The sequence below is a fragment of the Cervus canadensis genome, chromosome 17 (genome assembly GCF_019320065.1).
Source record: "Cervus canadensis isolate Bull #8, Minnesota chromosome 17, ASM1932006v1, whole genome shotgun sequence".
In the NCBI taxonomy this organism is placed as follows: domain Eukaryota; kingdom Metazoa; phylum Chordata; class Mammalia; order Artiodactyla; family Cervidae; genus Cervus; species Cervus canadensis.
Window position 1 is genome coordinate 45799510 of NC_057402.1, and position 22165 is coordinate 45821674.

The 22165-nt window shown below is 39.6% G+C and overlaps 1 protein-coding gene across 1 annotated transcript in view; it reads left to right on the forward strand.

The window, feature by feature from the left end:
- Nucleotides 1-22165, forward strand: part of IQGAP1 (IQ motif containing GTPase activating protein 1) — a 100641-nt gene that overhangs the window by 30985 nt on the left and 47491 nt on the right. Inside the window, exons 3-9 of the mRNA XM_043434659.1 lie at nucleotides 4273-4429; nucleotides 6169-6246; nucleotides 10643-10719; nucleotides 16259-16326; nucleotides 17396-17509; nucleotides 18296-18474; nucleotides 19489-19573. Coding sequence (XP_043290594.1) covers nucleotides 4273-4429; nucleotides 6169-6246; nucleotides 10643-10719; nucleotides 16259-16326; nucleotides 17396-17509; nucleotides 18296-18474; nucleotides 19489-19573 — 758 coding nt within the window. The remainder of the gene's footprint in view (nucleotides 1-4272; nucleotides 4430-6168; nucleotides 6247-10642; nucleotides 10720-16258; nucleotides 16327-17395; nucleotides 17510-18295; nucleotides 18475-19488; nucleotides 19574-22165) is intronic.

Here is a 22165-nt window from a genome sequence, read left to right on the forward strand (position 1 = left end):
AGGTATGAGGTGATATCTCATTGTGATTTTGATTTGCATTTCCCTGATGATTTAATGATGCAGAGCATCTTTTCACTTACCTATTTGCCATTTGTATGCCTTTGGAAAACTATTCAGTTCCTCTATTTAAAAATTAGATTTTTTTTTTTTTTGCTGTTGAGTTGTCGAGTTCTTCAAATATTTTGGATATTAACCCCTTATCAGATATATGATTTGCATTGCATTTTCATTTTGTTGATGGTTTTCTTTGTTGTGCAGCAGAAGCTTTTTAGTTTTACGTAGTCCTCCTTGTTCATTTTTGCTTTTGATGTCTTTGCTTTTGGTGTCAAACACTCCAAAAAAATTGTTTCCTACACTGATACCAAGGAGCTTACCTTCTATGTTTTCTTAAAGGGGTTTTACAGTTGCAGATTTACAGTGTTCAAGTCTTTAATCCATTTTGAGTTGATTTTTTTGTGTCTGGCATAAGATTGGTATCAATGCATAGATTTATTCTAAAGTGAACTTATACAGTTAAATACAGTTAAATGTTTTATAAGGAAGTTTTGTGTCTGAGCTGAAAAATGCTGGTGGACTTACAGTTAAGCTGAAATATTTAAAACCCTATTAAGTGGACAAAACGTGCAGAGATACCAGTCTTTCTCCTGCATGGGAGAGTTGCAGCTCTGTCCTGTTTAGACAGCTCTGTGGAGCTTAGCCCTGTTAGGCTTCTGGGGTGATGTGATAAGAGCAATAATGGTTTAGTGAGAAGGATTCTAAACTAGGAATCAGGGTCCTCTTATCCCACCTTTGTCACTAGCAGGTAACCTTGGGTAGACCTTAATTCTTATTTGTAAAACTAGAGGGTTGTGCAGATTGGTACAACCTTGGGGTGAGCTTTTGGTCAATAACGTCTTTTGTTTCAGAGTTAAACTTCTAAGATCTTTCCGAAGCAATTAATTATAAATACAGAAGAATATTGTGTACAAAGATGTTCCTTGGAGAATTATTTAACAGTTGAAAACATTTAGAAATGTTATAAATATCCAACATAGGTGACTGATTAAGCACTTAGTAGAATTTTAATGTGACTCAGGGTGTTCAGAGACATGGAAAATATTCATAAAATAATGAGAAAGGTCTTGTAGTTTTCTATAATGGATGTGTGTTATACTGGGAGGAAGAACCCAAAGGGATTTGTCCTAACAGCTCCTTGCTCTTGCATTTTGTGGTTCTTTGAATTAGTGGCAGAGGGGGAATCTCAGATGGGCTGGAGAGGACAGGTGGGTTTGTTGTATCTCCTCAGAATTATAGTAGAACTCAAACTGCTGCTGTGATTAAAAATGATAGTAATATAGCACATCACTTAATATTCTTAATTTTCCAAAATAATTTGGTCCTCATTTAACTAACTTTATGTTTATAAACAAACCAGAGGATACTTTTGCTGTGGAGCAGAGTTTAGAATGAGGAATGAGCCACGCAGGGAACTGGCGTGCAGATAGGGGCATGTTTAGAGACACTTGTATGCTTCGCCTGTTTCTTCTAGCTCCTGCTCTCTGCTTTATCTTTTGTGACCAGGTCACAGGTGACTTTTCTTCTGGCCTGACAGTTGTGTGGCATGCAGGGCATTCAGCTCCACCAGGAAGCTTGCGAGTCTTGTCATTAGTTGGGACTGTTTTAGAGCGGTCAGACGAGAGGAGGCAGAGAAGGGCTGTGGGGGGTGTGGCTGTGGTCCCCCCTTTTAATGTGATTGTAATCTAGTCTCCGAGAGGAGAGCCTGCAGAGCCCTGGCTGCTGGCTCTGATGCAAGGCAAGAGAACTAGTGTGCTGTTTGTGCACAGTCTTCTCCATTTTGAGAGGAAAATGTTACTTTTTCTTTACACCCTTATGTGGTAAAGGGCTGTGTTTGGCTTCGAGTTATTCCAGGTTTGTCCCTGTTAAATGAGAACACAAGTTAGACTGCCCCCTGAGAGCAGGGGTTGCCAGGAGCTGTTTGCTGGATCCTTTTTAGCAGTAAAACATTGGAGGGACGATTATTTATGATGACTACAGCTCTTTTTCATACCATGGACCTATGTTCTTCCCTACATTGCCCTCCTGGTCTTTAGGCTTTTGGAGAAGCATGGTTTGGATTTTATAGTTGTTACAAAATTGGTATCTAGTTACTGTGGCGACTCTCTTGGAAAATTCATCTGTTTCTTCTTTTTCCCCTCCTGACATTTCAATTCTACTATGTAAAAGAAAAGCCAGAGGAGAAAATACAATACCATTGGATATAGGAAGTAATCAGAAAAGTCTCTTGCCCATTCATCTGTCCAACTAATATTTATTTGAGTACCGACTTAATGTCAGACAGTGTGCTGTCTGAGTTAGAAACAGAATAGTCTTGAAAGAGGATGAATAACTATTCTATAGAACTTGAGAAAAGCAGGGCCATTGTTGCTTTCCCTTATTATTTTTTTAAAGATTCTGAGGGGTAATCTAAGTTTGAAAAGATGGAATACAAGAAATATTATTTATCTTTTAATTTAAGCTTTATGTATCCATTGACATTATAAACGCTTAATTTTTATGTTGTCTCATTTGTCAGTAAATCTAATTTGTACTTCAGTCTGCTGTATCTTTGTTCTTTTGTGTTTTTCACTTGGCTTTTCAAGTATTTAGCACTAGTGAAATAGACCAGGCATCATATATTGGTACTCTTCCCACCCCACCATCTTTGTTCTTTTGTGTTTTTCATTTGGGCTTTTCAAATATTTGGCACTAGTGAAATAGACCAGGCATCATATAGTGGTCCTCTTTCCACCCTACCTGCTCCCCTGGTGTGGTGAAGAACATGGGGATAACAATAGCCTTGTAAAGTTTGAGTAGCATAATTTTAAATTAAAGGTTTTCAATATGGAGTCAATGAAATCTCTTGAAATTATAAACTTAAGTATGTGTACATTTTTGAGGGGAGGTCTATAGCTTTCCTTGCATATTCCAAGGATTCTGTGACTAAAAAAGAAAAGTTTAAAATCATCGCCCTGAATCGCAGTTACCTACATTTCTATTGGTAGAAAATGTGTGAAGTAAATTTTGCTTTGTTTTATCTTGAAAGTGAAAATGTTGCTCTGTCAAGTGGATCTGCGAGCCCACGGATTGTAGCCCACCAGACTCCTCTGTCCATGGAATTTGCCAGACAAGAATACTAGAGTGGGTTGCCATTCCCTTCTCCAGGAGATCTTTCTGACCTAGGGATTGAACCCAGGTCTCCTGCATTGCAGGCAGATTCTTTACCATCTGATCCACTAGGGTTTTATCTTGGGCTTCCTTGAAATCTTATAAGAGGAATCTGAGGTGGACAGTATAGTTTTCTTTTCCTTTCTAACTTCTTCTCCTCTCTTAAAAAAATACTTAATTCATTTGTACTGGTTCCATTGGAGTTTCCTAAAGTATTTTAGGTGAGATGATTGACTGTTTTGGTAACCCCCAAACAACTTTAAAATCTGAACCTAGAAATTCACTGTCGATGCTGAATTCTCAAACCAGAAGAGAACTTCATCTACAAATTTAAGTTTCTGAGCAGCTGAGAGATGGTGGCTTCAGTTACAAAAGATTTTTCTTAGGAATTCTTCAGGAGCAACTGAAGGAGTGAGGGAGAGGGTCTGGGCTGAGCTTCGTGGGCAGTGAGGACCTGGAAGCCAGCTGGCATCTTGTTGCAGGAGAGGAAAAAAGGGCAAAGAGGGCGGCATTTATACTCAGGAATTTCCCTCAGTTCCTGGCTCCTGAGATGTGACTGGGCCAGGACAAGGACGTGTGTGAAACTTAATCTTTTTTAAAAATAATTTAATTAATTAATTAATTTTTGTCTGTGTTGGGTCTTCACTGCTGCACGGGCTTTTCTTAGTTGCAGCAAGTGGGGAGCTACTCTCTAATTGCTGCATGGGTTTCTCTCATTGCAGTGACTTCTCTTGTTGCAGAACATGGGCTCTAGGGTGCTCGGTTTTCAGTAATTGCAGCTCCTGGGCTCTAGAGCTCAGGCTCAGTAGTTGTGGGGCACAGGCTCAGTCACTCAGAGTCATGTGGAATCTTCCCAGATCAGGGATCAAACCCGTGTCTCCTGCATTGGCAGGTGGATTCTTTAACCACTTAGCCACCAGGGAAGCCCCTGAAATTGAATCTTCAAAGAGTGTTGCCTATGTTCGATATAAACTTGTCCAAGGAGAGTGGAAATTGAGCTTGAGATCTCCAAGGAGAGTGTTCAGACCTTCCCTCTTTTTTTCTCAAGGCCTCTCTCCTTCTGTGCAGGTGGATGGAAGCATGCCTTGGGGAAGATCTGCCTCCCACCACGGAACTGGAAGAGGGGCTTAGGAATGGGGTCTACCTCGCCAAACTGGGAAACTTCTTCTCCCCTAAAGTGGTGTCCCTGAAGAAGATCTATGACCGAGAGCAGACCAGATACAAGGTGGGTCCTTCCCTGTTTGGTGCTTCAGTTTCCATAAATCAGAGAGAGTTTAGCATCCTTTATCCCATGAAAGAGTTACTGAGAAATATGTGGAAATGTCTTTGTTCCAACAAAATAAAATGCCTGGCAGAGTGGAGAAAGTTCAGTGCAAAGTCAAGATATAGTAGTAAAAGAACCTGAGCTGACCATATTCCTGGTGCAATTCTAATGAGTAATTTGTATAGAGAGATTTTCATGGTCCTTAATGAGGTTTTTATTTCTTAGAAGGCAGAGGAAATAACTAGGGAAATTACTACTTTAATTTTAACCAAACTCTGAGATTTGTTGACAAATTGAAAGCATTAGCAACTTTGGAGGGAAGAAAATCACCTCGTGATATTAAAGTTTAAGATAAGTAGGAAAGTGATCTGATTTCAGGAAATTGAGATGAGTGTTTGATTCTTGCAGTCCTCAAAAAGAGGATGACCTTAAGTAAGTTGGGATGTTGATAAGGACCAAATTCCATTGCCTACAGAATTTCTGTGGGGCGCTTTCCTAAGAGCTCTTATCTAGAAAAGGGTAAGTGTAGAAGATAGTGGAAGATTGCAAAACCAAGAGCAAATGTATGAAGGGTCAACTGTCAGAACTGGGTCAGAGCTCAGGGTTAAGAATGAAGACAGAATCAAGAGAGATTTTTGTTTTATGTTTAAATTCGAAGGAAAATATAGATCTTAAGCCAAAATTAACATCCCAAGTAGAAACTTTCCCTCATCAAAAAGCAAAGACTTGGGACTTCTCTGCTGGTCCAAGAGTTAAGACTCTGTGCTTCCACTGAAGGGGGTGTGGGTTCAATCCCTGGTTGGGGAGCTAAGATCCCACACACGGCACAGTGCAATCAAAAAATAAATAAAGAATATGCTAACCTCATTTAAAAATTTTTTAAAAAGCAAAGATTTATATGTGGAGTGTTAACTAAGTAGTTATTCTGAAGATACTTCCTGAGTTGTTCTGTCAAGAGTCTACAAAATGTGTGCAGAACAGATAGACGTGAGAGGCCTGGAGACTGCAGCAGCAGTAAAAGCAATTAGCCTACTCTTCTACCTGCCTTGAGAGTAAGCCTTCCTAAAAAAACAACAGGTGCAGAGGTTCAGAGGGGGAAGTTTGTATGTGAAGTATGAGAAAACCTCACTTTGGGAGTATCTTCTACTAGCCAGACACCACATTGAGTGTTTTATGTACATTTTCTCAGTTAATCTTTCTGACAGACATAAAGTAGATGTTAAAGATGGGTAACAGTGTCAGTCACTAAATTCATGGCCAGCTCTTTATGACCCTGTGGACTGTATAGCCCGCCAGGCTACTCTGTCCATGGGATTTCCCAGGCAAGAATACTGGAGTGGGTTGCCATGTCCTTCTCCATGAAAGATGGGGAAACTCAGACTCAAAAGGGTGAAGAGATTTGCCCAGTGTCACCAAGAGATGGCTGCATCAGGAACAGAATCCAGAATAATTGAATTCCCAAGACCATGTTCTGTTGAGCACACTGTACTCAGAAGACTCACCAGATGGTTCTTCACTGAGAAGAGCTGAGGTGTGAGTTTGGCTTCTAGGGATTAGAATGTGAACATATGCTGGAGATAGACCTTAAGTTTAAGGGGACCATGCGAAGTCTCACAGAGAAGCTTTTACAAGGAGAGTTTTTGTTTAGTATTTGCTTCAGTATTGCCAAACAGTGCCTAATGGTCTTTTATTTGTTCTAGGCAACTGGCCTTCACTTCAGACATACTGATAACGTGATTCAGTGGTTGAATGCCATGGGCGAGATTGGATTGCCTAAGGTAATTAATGTGATACAGTTCTGGCTTAGTTCTGGCTGTTTTGGCATAACAGTTCTCATTCAACATATAAAGTTATCCTCAATTGGTGTTTTATATATGTGTGTGTGTGTGTGTGTGTGTGTGTAATTTTTTTTTTCTATTTTAAATGCTAAAAGATCTCTCCAGTTTGTTTTAGGAATTGGCTTTGTTCTTTTTCTTTTATATTTCTCATCCCTGCCTCACCTTACCCTAGAGAAATTCCCTATGATGTCCTTTACTTTTACTACACCAAATTATAAACGTTAAAATTCTCATACCATGAGGGAATTCCTTGGTGGTCCAGTGGTTAGGAATCAGGACATTCAGGTTCAATCCCTTTTTGGGGAACTAAGATCCTTCAAGCCTTGAGGTGTAGCCAGGAAAAAAAAATCACGTGCCATGAAATTCACCATTTTAAAGTACACAATTCAGTGGACTTTATTTGTTCACAGAATTGCTACATCCAGGTCTGACATAAGGAAATATTTTAGAAACATCATTTTCCAGCTTTTGAATAATTAAATCTGTGCGGAGTATGAAGGGTTTATTTTATATTTCAGATTGTGTAGGCCATATAATGATGTTTACTTCTTGTATCTGGTCTTGGCGATGGCTGTAGTTTGTGTTTATGACAGCTTTACTGAGGTATAATTGATGACAGAAAAGTGACACATATTTACTTTTTACATCTTGAGTTTGGAATGATGCTGTAGCTTTTTTTTTGGCTGCACGGAGTCTTTGTTGCTGCCCTCGAGCTTCCTTTCGTTGCAGAGTGCAGGCTCTAGGCGTGAGGGCTTCAGTAGTTGTGGCACGGGGGCTCAGAAGTTGGAGCTCCCGGGCTCTAGAGCATGGGCTCGGTAGTTGTGGCACACGGGCTTAGGTGCTCCGTGATAGGCAGAATCTTCCCGGGCCAGAGATCAAGCCAGAGTCCAGTGCATCGGCAGGCAGGTTCTTGGCTGTGCCACCAGGAACGCCCGTGGTGGTACCTCTGATACGGGAGGAGCATCTTTGAGCACTTTTGCTCATGCATTTGCTTGGTGCTGCTCTTGGTGAAATTGCCATCTCAAATGTTGGGCTGCACCTCCCAGGCTGGCAAGCCTTGCAGTTGCCCAGCTTTGAGACTGAAGGAAGAGCCCAGAGACAGCAACAGAGACATCCCTGGTTTATTGGATAGGGGATCTTTCATGTCTGGAGCAAGGCTCTGGAGTGACAACGTGCCGTGGGCTGCAGAGAGCAGGCAGAATATGGCAGCAGTCTTTGCTGTTGGTGGTGGAGCTGGGGGGTTGTTTCCCACTTACTTTGGCCCAGGGCAAGCAGCAGGGGGTCATGTCCCTCTTGGTCGCTCGGGCAGAAGTCTTCCCTTCGATAAACTAGCATCGTGGAGCTGTTCTGATCTAAAGATTAGAATAGTCACTAGCATTTGCTGATCAGGGTGTACAGTTAAAAGGGAATGTCAGTCATATGACTAGGATATAGGTGAAGCACGGACTTGTTGAGCAGACGATGTACAGAAAGCAAGAGAATCACTGTCCTGGGTGGTGATCATACAACTAGCTACCCAGTCCTGTCTTGAATAGCCAGAGAGGCCATGATGTAGTATCACTGTTAGAGGCAAGGACAGCTTTTATTCCCCCCACCCCCACCATCCTTTGACTTAAGAATTATTCTTCTAGGAATTTATCCCCACTCACACCCTACCAGCTAAAAAAAAAGAAAGAAAGAAAAAAATTAGACAAGCAGGGAAAAAAAGGTATATGTAAGGCTTTTCAGCATTGCTTATGATGTAAAAAATTGATAGCAAACCACATGTTCCTTCACTCTGGGTATTAACCATGTTACAGCCCGTCAAATACTACTGCTGCCGTTAAAAAAGGATGATGTCAATCTGTATACCTAACTGTGATGTGTTAAGTGAAAAATAAAATCAGGCTTAGATTATACAAGTTTGTGTTCTGGCTTAGATGAGGCTGTGATTTTTGTCTAAAAATAGAGTGTTCTTGGGAAAAATTCACAGACAGAAATAGTTTTCATTTCTGTGTGATGGAGTTAAGGGGTGGTTTTCATTCTCTATACTTTCCTGTGGAGTCTAAATTTTTGTAACCAAAGAAAGATTCAAAAGAAATGTAGAGTATCAGAAGGTGGCTGAAGCCACTGGGAAATGAGCATTTGGCATTTCGAGGAGTGCTCTGCTCACTGTCGCACACATACCTGTTGAATTGAGTTTAACTCAAAGCTGCGTCTTGGCTGAAGGCTAGCTTGTGTCCTCTTTTGTTCCAAGCAGAGTGCTGAAGCTCTCTTCCCTGCACTGGTACGTTCAAGAATTAAGTCCCACACATGTCAGGAAATGCAATACTTCACGTTCTTACAGCCACTAGGCCTTTCTGTGCACCTGTAACTTCCTGTTCCTGTCTTTTGTATAGGACGCCCAGTGGGCAATGGCAGTTTAACCTTTATGAATGATACTAAGAGCTTCGTTAATAATTGCTCTTGCTAATAGTATTTTTACTACAAAAATGCCTTTTTAATAATTTAATTTTATTACCATTTTTGTTTGCTCACAGTAGTGCCTTGTCCTGAACCACAAACAGAATTCCCCAAAGGCTGTCAGAACAGTTGGAGAAGGGAATGGCGACCCACGCCAGTGGGCCACAGTCCATGGGGTCGCAAAGAGTCAGACACGACTGAAGTGACTGAGCGCATGGCTATTAGCCTTGCTCTGTAGGATTTAAGTCCAGAAGATTTTTGAGTAATGTAGACTAAAGATGCTTAGCCTAAAAAAATGTGTTTTTGCCCATAATATAATGTGTGATCAATAACTGACAATACCTATATAGTATTTTTTAAAACTTATTTATTTTTAGTTGGATGATGATTGATTTACAGTATTGTGTTGGTTTCTGCCATATATCAACACATGTATAGTTTTATTGGGATGTCTTTCCTAATCTCTTTATGTGGTACATAAAGACTAATTATAGAGACTTAATGTGATAGTTTTTCAGTTTTTATCCATTTGACTCTTCATTATAATTGGTGCTGTTGGCCATCTTCTCTATGAAACATGTTATTGTTTTTGCTTTTTAAAATTGTTTTTAATCTGCCTAATAGTCCTCTGTTTTCTTCAGCTTTCCTACCTTCTATATCCTAGTAGGCATTCCTTAAGATGCAGTTCTGTTTTTAGCTACATTCTCCCATTCTCATGGTTTCAGTTGTTTTGAAGACTCTTTGCTTTATGATAAACAGTGTCTTCAATTGGCTACTAGACATTTCTCTGTGGATAGCTTTCTGTTGCTTGGAATGTCTCGTATCTAAAACTAAACCTGCCTTTTCTCCCTGGTGACCTTCTCCTCTGTGTAAGTGGTACCGTGTCGTCACTTTCCCAGTCACCCAGGCTCAGAGCCTTGGCGTTCCCATGGACTCCCGAGCAGAGCCCTTTCCCCAGCCTTCCTCAGTCATTCGCAGCGTCTGCTTTATCTGTTGAAGCAACCTCCCGGCCTGGTTTCTCCAGCTTCAGTCTCCACTGTTCACTGTGTTCTGTGTCTTGTCTGCAGTCAGATCTTCCTGAGGCTCCGTTTTTAGCTTTGGCTTTGAAGCTAGGACTTCTCTGAGGCCTGCGTATCAAGTTCAAACTGGTCTGACTGTCAAAAGTCCTCATAATCTGTCTCTGTCCTACCTAACCAACCTTGTTTTTCTATTACTTTCTAAAATGGATTCTGTAATATTTGGGGGGAAGGATGACTGATTTTGACCTTGATTTTCACTGTTCAGGGGAAGACATTTTAGTCTTAGGAAATGAGCATATAAAATTTTAAAAATTATTAAAAGAGATGATTCTGGTACATCCCATCTCTCTTTTGGTGCACAGTTCTTTCTTATTGGGAGCCATACGTATTGTGGGAGTGGTGGTGGTGCTCAGTCGTGTCCGACTCTGCAACCCCATGGACTGCAGCACGCCAGGCTTCCCTGTCTTTCACTGTCTCCTGGAGTTTGCTCAGATTCATGTCCACTGAGTCAGTGATGCTATCTAACCACCTCATCCTCTGCTGCCACCCCCTTCTCCTTTTGCCTTCAGTCTTTCTCAGCATCAGGGTCTTTTCCAGTGAGTCAGCTCTTAGCGTCAGGAGGCCAAAGCATTAGAGCTTCAGCTTCCAATGAATTCCTTCCAATGAATATTCAGGGTTGATTCCTACATTAGTAAGGTTGATTCCTTACATTGCTTATGATGAATTGTCTGTTCACCCTAATGAAGTTATTTGTGGAACACTGATGATCTTTTTTTAATTGTCCAAAGTTTTACTTGTTTTACTCATGACTGGTGAATGATTAACTGAAACCCAGTGGATGCATACCTGACTCTACTTCTTTTCTTTCTCCTTAGATTTTTTATCCAGAAACTACAGATATCTATGATCGAAAGAACATGCCAAGATGTATCTACTGTATTCATGCACTGAGGTAATCAGATTTTCTTGGTAGAATAAGCAGTATATAGATATAGAGCACAGATTGGTAGTTGCCAGAGGTGGGGATTTGGGAGTGGGTGAAATGAATGAAGGTGGTCAAAAGGTACAAACTCCCTGTTGTAAAATAAACAGGTCCTGGGAATGTAAGGTACATCATCGTGACTATAGTTAATAATACTGTATTATGTATTTGAAAGTGGCTAAGAGAGTAGATCTTAAAAGTTCTCATTACAAGAAAAAAATTCGTAATTATGTGTGGTGATGGAAGTTAACTAGACTTACTGTGGTGATCATCTCATGCTGTACATCTGAAATTAATGTAACATTATTATGTCAGCCATATCTCTCTGAACTATGCATTTCACTTGAGATATAGCCCCTCTTTTAAATTAAAATCTCTTAAAATTATAAAAAACTATATATATTTGAAAACTTAACTGTTTACCATTTTGTTTCAACCTGATAAACTGAATTACAAAATATACTGTGTCTTTTTTTTATACTCTTTATTCAGTATTGGAGTATAGCCAGTTAACAATGTTGTGACAGTTTTAGGTGAATATCGAAGGGTCTCAGCCATATGTATACACGTATCCATTCTCCCTCAAACCTCCCTCCCATCCAGCCCACCACATAACATTGAGCAGAGTTCTCTGTGCTGTATATACAGTAGGTCTTTGTTGGTTACCCATTTTAAATATAGCAGTGTGTACACGTCCATCCCAAACTCCCTAACTATACCTTCCCCCTGTCTTTCCACCCCAGCAACCTTAAGTTTGTTCTCTAAGTTTGTGAGTCTTTCTGAACATAATACTCTTATGTCTTGATACTGATTGGTAACATAGTACCAGCAATTATCAAATGATTGATTGATAATTAGTTATCTAGGACCTTGATAAGACATTTATTCCTTAAATAATTTTTATGACAATGCAAATATGATAAATAAGAACTGAAACAAGGTATAATTTTTTTCTCAGTTTCATAGTAAATTTGGAAGATGACTTAATTTCAGGTCCTCAGCCCTTAGAAGGAACACAGTACTAAATTGGAGGGAGGAGGTTGTATGTCTGGAGGGAGGGTGGGATGGGAAGGGAGTAGGGTAGGTGCTAGTAGCCTAGTATTTCAGCATGGCTCAGATTTACTGGTTGGCCATAGGACTAAACCAGAAGGTGATACAAGTGGGTGAGTATAAGAAGGAACATTCCGCTTGCGCTGTTCTTTTTATATCACATCCTGTATATGCACCTAATGTGTGCCAGACCCTGGGTATCACTGAAATCAGCGTGAAATCCGTAAAAGAGAATGTAACTGAGGGCTGGTAGACCTCTTGTGTGGACTGATAGACACATTAACCCCCTCAGAGTTTCCCTCCCTCGACTCTCTACCTTCTGGTCCATCTGTTACGCTGCACTCAGAGCTGTCTTTCCAAAACAGCCTTCATCTTACCAGACACTCCATAAAATGCTTTGATGATTCCATTGTAGTGTCACCTCTAGCCATTCCCTCCTGTGTATCTGTCCTCTAGTATCTCATGCGTTTGGTTCTGCTGTTTCCTCTGCCTGAAATGCCCTTTTCTCCCTGGTTTAACCTGTACTCTTCCCCGGGTGCCACCTCAGAATGCTGCCATAAGTATCTTCTCTTACTTTTTCCTTCTGAAGCAGAGTTAGCTACTTACCATCTTTGTGCTCCTCTAGCATTTTGTAACAAAGCTCTCACTCCACTTATCTTACTTGTTACATTGTCCTCTGGTTACTGTTTGTGCTTGGCTATCTTGTGGACTCCTTAGGGGCAAAAGTATTTCCTTTGTTCTTTATCCTTGTGTTGTTAGTATTTAGATACCTAGTATATAACCACAATAAACGTGTGTGTCCAAATTATACATTATAACAAATCTCCCTTCCTTTCTTCAGCCCAAGGGGATAATTTGTACCTGTCAGTGAAAAAGGAAATGGCAGTTTGTCTTTATGGAAGGGCTCTTCATGTTTGTCTCTACTTATCCAGTCAAGTTTCAGTTCAGTTCTCATTTTCTTGGTGAAGTTTCTCCAATAATGACAGCTTTTTACCTTTTTCTAAGCCTCTGGATTTTTTTGTTTTGTGTGTGTGTTTAGTTATATATTCCTTCTTTCATATCTTTTCTCCCTATTATATTTATTAGCATCTTAGGGACAGAAATCATGCCTTACTTTTTTTTTCTCTCAAAGGTACATAGCATAATGTTGGACTAACAATGGTAAAATGAGAATTTAAAAACATTGTTTAGGAATAGGTGACAAATCAGAGAGTTTTCAGAATGTAGCCATTTCAGATGTATATGTCTGAGCTAAAATCAGATTGATTCTAAGTGTTGTGGTTGGCTCAGTGTTCCATGAGGTCTGTCAATGTTGATAGTCTTGTGAAGGCGGTACCCACCGTGGATATCTGAAGTTGGCAGGCAGAGAAGCTAAGCTGGCAGAGTTCCTCTCTGCTAGTTCTGTAGCTACTGCTCTCTGCCATGTAACCTGGGTCGCAGGCTGTCACATCCCCTGAAGAGAGACTGAAGAACTAACTGTGCCTTTCTCATGATGGAATCAGAATGAGAAAGGGAGGAAGCCTGCTATTGTTCTCCATTTCTCTTCAATAGGCAGTTCGTGCTTAGAAAGTATATACACAGCAGTGTGTCCTGGTTGGTGATTTACAATTTCTTTCCTCCCTTACAGTGTTTTTCCTGAGGGGTGGGTTGGCCACTCTTGATAATATGTAGGAAGTGTTTCTAAGTGCTTGAGGCTCTTGTTTACCCTCACAGGACAGTGTTCAAGGCAGCTCCCTCACTTCACCTACCTGTTTTGGGTGAGGCACTGTTTCCCTTTTGGATCAACAGTGATAAAGAAGCATTATCTCCTTGTTTTCCCCCCTTCCTGCCATCTGTATTTTTCCCCCCCAAGTCTTGACTGGCATTATTCCTGAGATAGTTACTGTACTTCAGTCAGACTAAGTTACACTTGTAGTTTACACTCCACTCTCAGATGAGACCCTACTCCTCCATTATTCCAGGTGTATTTGTATACTTCCTTTCCATTCCCCACCCGCATGCTTTATCTTTTTAAGAATTCAGTTTGGGGTTAAATTGGCCCATAATTGTTTATCTTAAATTAAAAAAAAAAAATGCTAAAAACTCTGAGTTTTGGTTCAGTTCAAACTCATTTGTTGGCAAGATCTGATCAGTATTAATTGAGATTACTTAGAATGTATATCTACTTAATGTGATTATTCAGATGTTTCTCTGCAGAAAAGGTAATGTATTTGGTTAGCGGTGCTTCCCCAAGACTTGTTGGGGGTGTTTTATTTTGCTGCATACACTCTACAACTTTTCTGAGAAATCCTAAATTAATATTTGGCCCAGGGAATTTAGGTAAGGGATGTGGATCTGTACTAGGTTGTGTTTCCTCATCAGCTGCTGTGTTTAAGAGCATTTGTTAGTGATCTTTGAGATTAGCATAATGACTTCTTTCATAGGTTACTCTACAATCATTGATTTGTATTCCCTGGTGGCTCAGACGGTAAAGCGTCTACCTGCAATGTGGGAGACCCGGGTTTGATCCCTGGGTTGGGAAGATCCCCTGGAGAAGGAAATGGCAAACCACTCCAGTACTCTTGCCTAGAAAATGCCATGGATGGAGGAGCCTGGTGGGCTACAGTCCATAGGGGTCGCAAAGAGTGGACACAGTTGAGCAACTTCACTTTCACAGTCATTGATGATAATCAGCATCCAGATGGGCTGACACAGCTTCTTCTCCTCATTGCTGTAGAGTATAACTTAAATAGGAAAAAAAATGAAAAGAAATCTGAACTCAATTACAGGCTGATTGTGATAGGTAGCTGATAGCTTATTTGTGAAAGCAAGCACAGGAGGCCAGGAACAAAAACTGAAAGTGATGTTTATTATTAGGAATTTTAAGTTTTAGCTGTGAGGTTAAGTGCTTTCGAGGCTGGATAAGAGGACCCAAGTGGCCATTAGGATTCCATTTATAGCTCCATCATGTCCTTAAAATATTCCTAATAATTAAAATGAGATAAAGGCAAGATAATGCCCATCTGCTTTCGGCTTCCCTTCTCTGCTTTTTACAGCAACTGGTGATAGCATTGTGACGCCTTTGATTATCATTGAAGACCTTAGGAACTCACTCTTGTTGGGGCTGTGAAAATAACATGCTCAAGCTTTTGTTGAAGTGTGGCAACCACTTTCTTGCTCTACAGTAGAAATAAAAGAGAAAGAAGCTTCTGGAGAAAAATATTTTTACTATTTTAGAATGCAGATGGAACATCCTGTGCAGGAAAAGTATATGAAGAAGCATATTACTTGTCCAGAAAGTCATTAGCTCTTTGGCTTTGGAAACTGTATTGAATAATGTAAAATCTTTGGAGAGAGGAACTTTATTTCCATCTTGAGCATTTTATTCTAAAGAAAAGCCCATAATTGTAGACATATGATTTGTATTTGTACTTACCTGAGAAAATGATTGGTTACTGTGGATGTGCATATACTAATGTGTTTTCAGAATACTTGATTTTTTAAAGATTATGCATTTGGGTTTATCTTATACAGTTTGGATGGTGATCAGTTTTGTGAATGCAGTGTACATGATACATATTTGTATGTAGATAGCATTGAGATGTAGAGATTATCTGCAAATGCTATAGGCTACTCTGTTGAGTTTCTGTGGTTTGTTTCTTCAATATTTTTTATTTCCTCTTTTATTACTAGGCTGTCAATGTCTTGCTCATGTTAATCCCTGTGGAGTGGTTTTCTGATCTCTTCTAATTTATTCTGAGCTGGTAGAGCCTTAGTCTGTGGTTAATCTGATTCATGTTTATAGACATACATCCATCTGTGAAATATTAATTATTATTTATTAATATATGTCAGGCTCTGGGTAGGCACTGGTAAATAAGACTTTTATTGACCCTGACTTCATGGGGCTTAGAGTCTAGGAGATTTTTATTTAAAGAATAAAGATTTATGATATATACTTTATGTAAAACTCTTAAAATACCTGAATTAAACTTTTCCGTCAGTAATATGAATTCAGCTTAAGTAAGATTTGCTATCTGAGTCATTTTCATGAGACTTTTCTAAAATGTCTTTTTACTTAAAACTTACTGATCACAAAAAAATTAAAAAAACTTACTGATCACAGGAAGTTAAACAGAAATGAAGAGACTTCACTTACCTTTGTTATATTAACATTTGTATTAACGTCTGATTGCTTATTGGATTTGTCCTGGAGCTAGGACTTAAACTTGTGTCTCCTGATTCCCAGCCCAGTGCTTTTTGCATTACATTATGTGACTTTTAAGGACCTCCTTGTTACATAAAACTAAAAGAAGGCTCTGAGATAAAGTATCATAGCTGCTGAGTGTAATATGGCAGAGTCCTGGGAGTCTCCGTGTTCAGAATGCTTCTGTTCTTTATGCTGGTTTTCCCCTTTGATTTTAGAGCAACAGAACATCCAGCTGGGAGTCCTGACTCTTTTGCGTATTTTGTCTTCTAGTTTGTACCTGTTCAAACTAGGCCTGGCTCCTCAGATTCAAGACCTGTATGGAAAGGTTGACTTCACAGGTAAGAAGTTCCAGACCTGGCAGGAAGTGCTTGATTTATGTGGAAATAGCCTGGAGAGTCAACTGTACCAATCTTAAAGATGTGGAGCTTTAAAAACACTGTGCCAGCAGTGATTAAAAAAAAAACACAAGGAACCTGCTTCTCCCGGTATGGTGGAAGGAACACGAAACGGGATTTCACGCTCTGTTCTCTCAGTTATGACATGGGTGTGGTTGAGAAGTCTCCATTTTCTTATATGTAAATTAGAATATTAACATCTAATATTAAATGTTCACATACAGTGAGAAAAACTTTATGACAGTCTTTCCCTTTCCCTTCCAGTGAGCATCATTTGCAGGCAAATGAAGGTGGGGGGAAGGGGTGAGATGATACAAAGATGGCAATTTACTAATTTTAAAACTTTAGTTTATTTGGGTGGGTGTTTCTGTGTATATTTGCTATAGTCAAATCCTTGAAGAGATGGGGGCTTGGGGAGAAAAAGAACAGGGAGAATATTGGTGAAGGGTAAAATAGACTCAAATCTTTTTGAACTGGTGATTATTTTATAGGCTTTGGAGCTTTAAAAATTGGTAATACAGCTATTATCTATGATATTTTTTCTTCCAGAGAAGTTGTTCCCCAGACTTGGGGCAAGGGCCAAACCTTAACATGTTGTTTTCTGTATCATTTGGCTTCTGGCCTTAGACACAAAATTGTTTAATAGTAGCTAGTGACTTGGATTCACTTCTTGTTTGAGGTTCCTTTAAAGTTGCTCTATTCATAAGTTCATTAGAGGAAATGCCATTAGTAGCAGTTTGGGAAAACTATTCTCTATAGAGCCAGTCTCATGTTATGGTTATTTCTGATGCTTGTGATAGTACTGATAATAGTTGTGTGTCTATTGAATGCATGTTATATACCAGATATTAGGTTAAGTGCTTTCCATGTATTAATATTATCTTATTTAAATCCTTATAACAATCCTAAGAGTTAGAAGTCATTTTATCCAGTACATTTTGTGTTTAAGGAATCTGTTTCCTTCTAAGTTCTGAAAAGGTGTTTACCTTTGGGTCTTAATTCTTTCCTGTAGAAGAAGAAATCAACAACATGAAGATTGAACTGGAGAAGTATGGGATTCAGATGCCTGCCTTTAGCAAGATCGGGGGTATTCTGGCTAATGAGCTGTCAGTGGATGAAGCCGCATGTAAGAAGAGAGTGATTTCGTGGGTTCAAGTGGAGTTGTTGCTACTGCTTTCAATGATTAATACTATAATGGTGGTCTTGGACATGAGGAATTTTGCCAGCAAGTGTCTAGTGGCTCAGACAGTAAAGACAGAGTCTGCTTGCAATGCAGGAGATCCCAGTTCGATCCCTGGGTCGGGAAGATCCCCTGGAGAAGGGAATGGCAACCCACTTCAGTATTCTTGCTTGGAGAATCCCCATGGACAGAAGAGCCTGGTGGGCTACCGTCCATGGGGTTGCAAAGAGTCAGACATGACTGAGCGACTAACATTTACTTCTTTCTTTAGGTCAGTAGATACAGTTTCAAACACTGCTATACAGTTGTTTATGCTGTTATTTGGAAATAAGTGAGAAAAAATCAAATAGTTTTGATTAAAATAAAAGCACTAGAAAGCAAATTCTACGTTTCAATGCCTTTTTTAGTTTCTTATCTTCTAATGGTGTTTACATGATAATTAAGGGTGAACATTACCAGAACAAATGCTCAGATGCTCCCTGCAAAGTCCCTTACAAATGTTTTCCCCATAAGATTCCAGATTGAGCATTTCAGACATGGATGATAGGCAGAGCTGTGACTTTGTGTGTTAGGGAAAAGACAGGGCTCACAAGATCTGGGGATTCCTCTAACCCCTCTGTCTATGAAAAACAGCCTCTGTCTGTGCTGGGGGATTGCTGTGTTTGAATGTGTAATGTACATCCTTTACTTTATATAACCTCAGTGTTCTGTGTTTTGAATTCTTTTTTTCAGTACATGCAGCTGTTATTGCCATTAACGAAGCTATTGACCACAGAATTCCAGCTGACACCTTCACAGCTTTGAAAAATCCCAATGCCATGCTTGTGAATCTTGAAGAATGTTTGGCCTCTACCTACCAGGATGTACTTTACCAGGCCAAACAGGACAAAATGGCAAATGCTAAAAACAGGGTAAAAATGGAACATTTGCTCTTTTAAATTGATTTATAGGGGCTTCCGTGGTAGCTCAGCTGGTAAAGAATCTGCCTGCAATGCAGGAGACCCCGGTTCAATTCCTGCATTGGGAAGATCTGCTGGAGAAGGGATAGGCTACCCACTCCAGTATTCTCAGGCTTCCCTGGTCGCCCAGCTGGTAAAGAATCTGCCTGCAATGTGGGAGACCTGGGTTTGATTGCTGGGTTGGGAAGATTCCCTGGAGAAGGGAAGGGCTACCCACTCCCGTATTCTGGCCTGGAGAATTCCATGGACTGTATAGTCCGTGGGGGTCACAAAGAGTCAAACACAACTGAGCAACTTTCACTTTTCACAACTGATTTACAGTCTTTCATTATTTAATATGACTCCATTTTCAAGATCAGTTTTATTGAGATAGTAATCGATGTATAATAAAACCCAACCATGTAAAGTGTACAGTTTGATGAGTTTTGACCAGTGTATACAGATATGTGACCACCACCTGCAAAGTTCTCATATCTCCCTTTCAGAGTCAACCTCTACTGCCTCCCTCTGTCCACCCCTGACCCCGGCAACTCCAGGTCTATTTTCTATCACTTTAGCTTATCTTTTTTGGAATTTTATATAAATGAAATGGAGTTACCAATATGTAGTCTTTCAGTATTAGATTATATTTTGACATCTACTTTCTTCTTGAATTGTGTGCAAACCTGTGAGAGGCTCTGAGATCTAGTCTGAGACAAGGATTCAGGCTCCCAGATGAGCAGGGCAGGGTTCACCAGGGTCTCCTTCTGCCTGATTCTGGAAGAACCCCTTGAGCTTGTTATTTATGATTGGATCTCCTTTTTATGTTTTTGGTCACAATCCTGTAGCTTTGTTCTTTATTAAGAATTTTAAGCTACACCCTTTCTTGCTCTTGACTCTGTCATGGTGGGGGAGGAACACACATGTATTTCTTTGGTCTTCCTAGAGACTTCAGCTAATTTAACTACACCTTTTATTCATCTTCAGACAGAAAGCTCTGAGAGAGAAAGGGACGTTTATGAGGAACTGCTCACTCAAGCTGAAATTCAAGGCAATATAAATAAAGTCAACTGTAAGTATGTGCCCCTGTCAGGCCCCTAAAGGAATGTCACTGAATAATGTGCCTGTGGATCTGTTCATGGTTTAAGTTTATATCAGACATTTGTGAGTTTGCTTAGGAACTATTGCACATTTACTGTCTTTCGTGTTCAAGTGTCTTCTCTTTGGACTACCATTGTCCTCAGGCAGCATGCCCCCCGCCCCCCGCCCCCCTGCTCTTCTGTTGTAACTCACAGACTGGAGTTTTTGGCTGCAGTTTCACTCTTTTCACCCTGTGTTAGACACTTAAATCTGAAGAGAGATTTTATTGTCCTATTTTTAAAGTAATAATAGTTTTGTTTTTCTTTTAAAGAGCAATACAAAAAAAAAAAAAAAAATAAAGAGCACTACAAGTTATCCAGAAATGAGCCACAAATAAAAAATTAGACTCCTAAGAATAACCATGCTTGGTATTTTTTTTTTTTTTTTCCGTGCTTGGTATTTTTAACTTATCCTTCAGAACATATATTTAAACAGAAATGAGGCTGTCCTGTTCATCTTGATTTTTGTGTATGTGTTACACACTTTTGAGAAATTAATTTTTTTTTCTGAAAAATTAATTTCTTGAATTAATTTAGTCTCTCTTCTGCAAAAGAACCTGCATCAGTTTCTTATTACTTGCCAGACAAAACGCTGTTCCCTGGCCTCGTGGAGCTGTTTATGCACTGTTTGATGCATGCAACTCTCTGTAGAAACTCATGTGCCTAATCATCTCCCACGTTCATTGTGTTCATTTTATGACTCATGAAGAGTGGCTCTGGAGTTGTGCAGACCTGGGGTTTGATCTCTTGCCCTTGTATTAATCACTGTGGGAACTGGGCACCTGTGGCACAGAGTCATTATACGCGTGATGAGATAATATATGTAAATTGGCTCGTATTTAGTAAGCACTCAATAACATTATCATTACTGTTGTTAATCATGTAACTGCCCCACTGTAATGCCCACATGCCTCATCTCTTACTTCATCCAAATTATACCCATCATTCAAGATTCAGCTCAGTTCTCACCTCAGTGCGTATCCTAGCTCACAATATACTTGCCTTTCACATCTCCTACAGCATCTGTATGCTTAACCACGTGATTTTGTATTTAATTCTCTATTGTCTTAAGTGCTTGTTTTTTGTTTTTTACATCTATATAGACTTAAACTTGAGTTTACTTATGAATTCTGCTTCTTTTTAAATCCTCATAATTCCTAGCATATGGTTAGAGTCACCGAAAGAACTAAAAAACCTTGTTTAATTCAACCAGACTTGACCTTGATCTTATTTTGATCAAGATAATAAATAATACTAGTAATAGTCATCAGGGTCCTCTCTGTTCTTTGGAGATCCTAATTTCTCACTTGTACTAATGCTCTGAATAACTGGTGAGAATTTACAGATTTTTATCAACTCCTTATGGTAGAGAGTTCTAAATCCTGACCAGGAGTCTGTGTATTCTGTTCCGTTCTGGTTCATTTGGGATAATAGCTTTCTGAATAGAGCTGTGGTTCCATTCACGTATGGGTGATTGGTTGTGCTGTATCTGTATGAATACTGCTTTAGTCAGCGAGCATAAACCAGAATGTCCTTGCACTTAGTTCTCTCTGTAGAAGAAAGTCCAGCACATTTCCTGCTGCATACACTGCATAAAATACTCTTATTTACTAAGGGACTTTTCTCTACTATGTTGTTTGGGGCCTTTATTGCTATACCTGGCGGATTATGTTAGAGTTAATTATAAACTCATAAGGAAAGAAACGTATATGTGTATTTTGAAAGTGTTCCATGCATATTGTTCTTATGTGGTCAGAGGAGCAAAATAGTAAAAATTCCCTCAGATATGTTTCAGTGAGGAAGGTAGGCAAATGCATAATTTCAGGGCAACTTGGCTAGAACAATTCAGTGAGTAATTTCAAGGCAACCAGAGATGTGTGAAATACAGTCATAGAATAAAGAAAAGAATGATGACTTTTCCTCAAGGTTTGTACATGACCCTTCACTGGGGTTCTTAGGGTAGGTAAGGAGGTGAGGATAAGGCAGAATTCTCAATAGAGGGACAGTCTTATCCTAACAGTAGGGAAAGTCAGAGACAAGGGAAAGTTGGAAGACAGAGGGACTTTAGGTCCCAAGAATTATTTTAGTGTAATTATAGATAAGATTCTTTCCCTAGGGCTTGAGAGCGAGCAGTGAAGCCATTATGCTGCCCCAGAAGAAAGCTGCAGGCCAAAGAGTTAAAAATGAGAAAAAGTTCTTATTTTTTTGTTAAGTAGGATAAGGAAAATTAGATAATTAAAGCATAGTGGGAGAAAGTATGTGAATAATGTTCCAAACCAGTGGTCCCCAACTTTTTTGGCACCAAGGACAGTTTTATGGAAGGTAATTTTTCCACGGACCAGGGTGATGGGGGTGGGGTGGGGAATGGCTTCAGGATAATTCAAGCGCTTTATATTCCTTGTGCACTTTATTTCTATTGTTATTACATCAGCTTCACGTCAGATCATCAGGCATTAGATCCTGGAGGTTGGGAACCCCTGTTCTAAACTTTAGAGTATAAGTATTAATAAATATCCACTTAAATA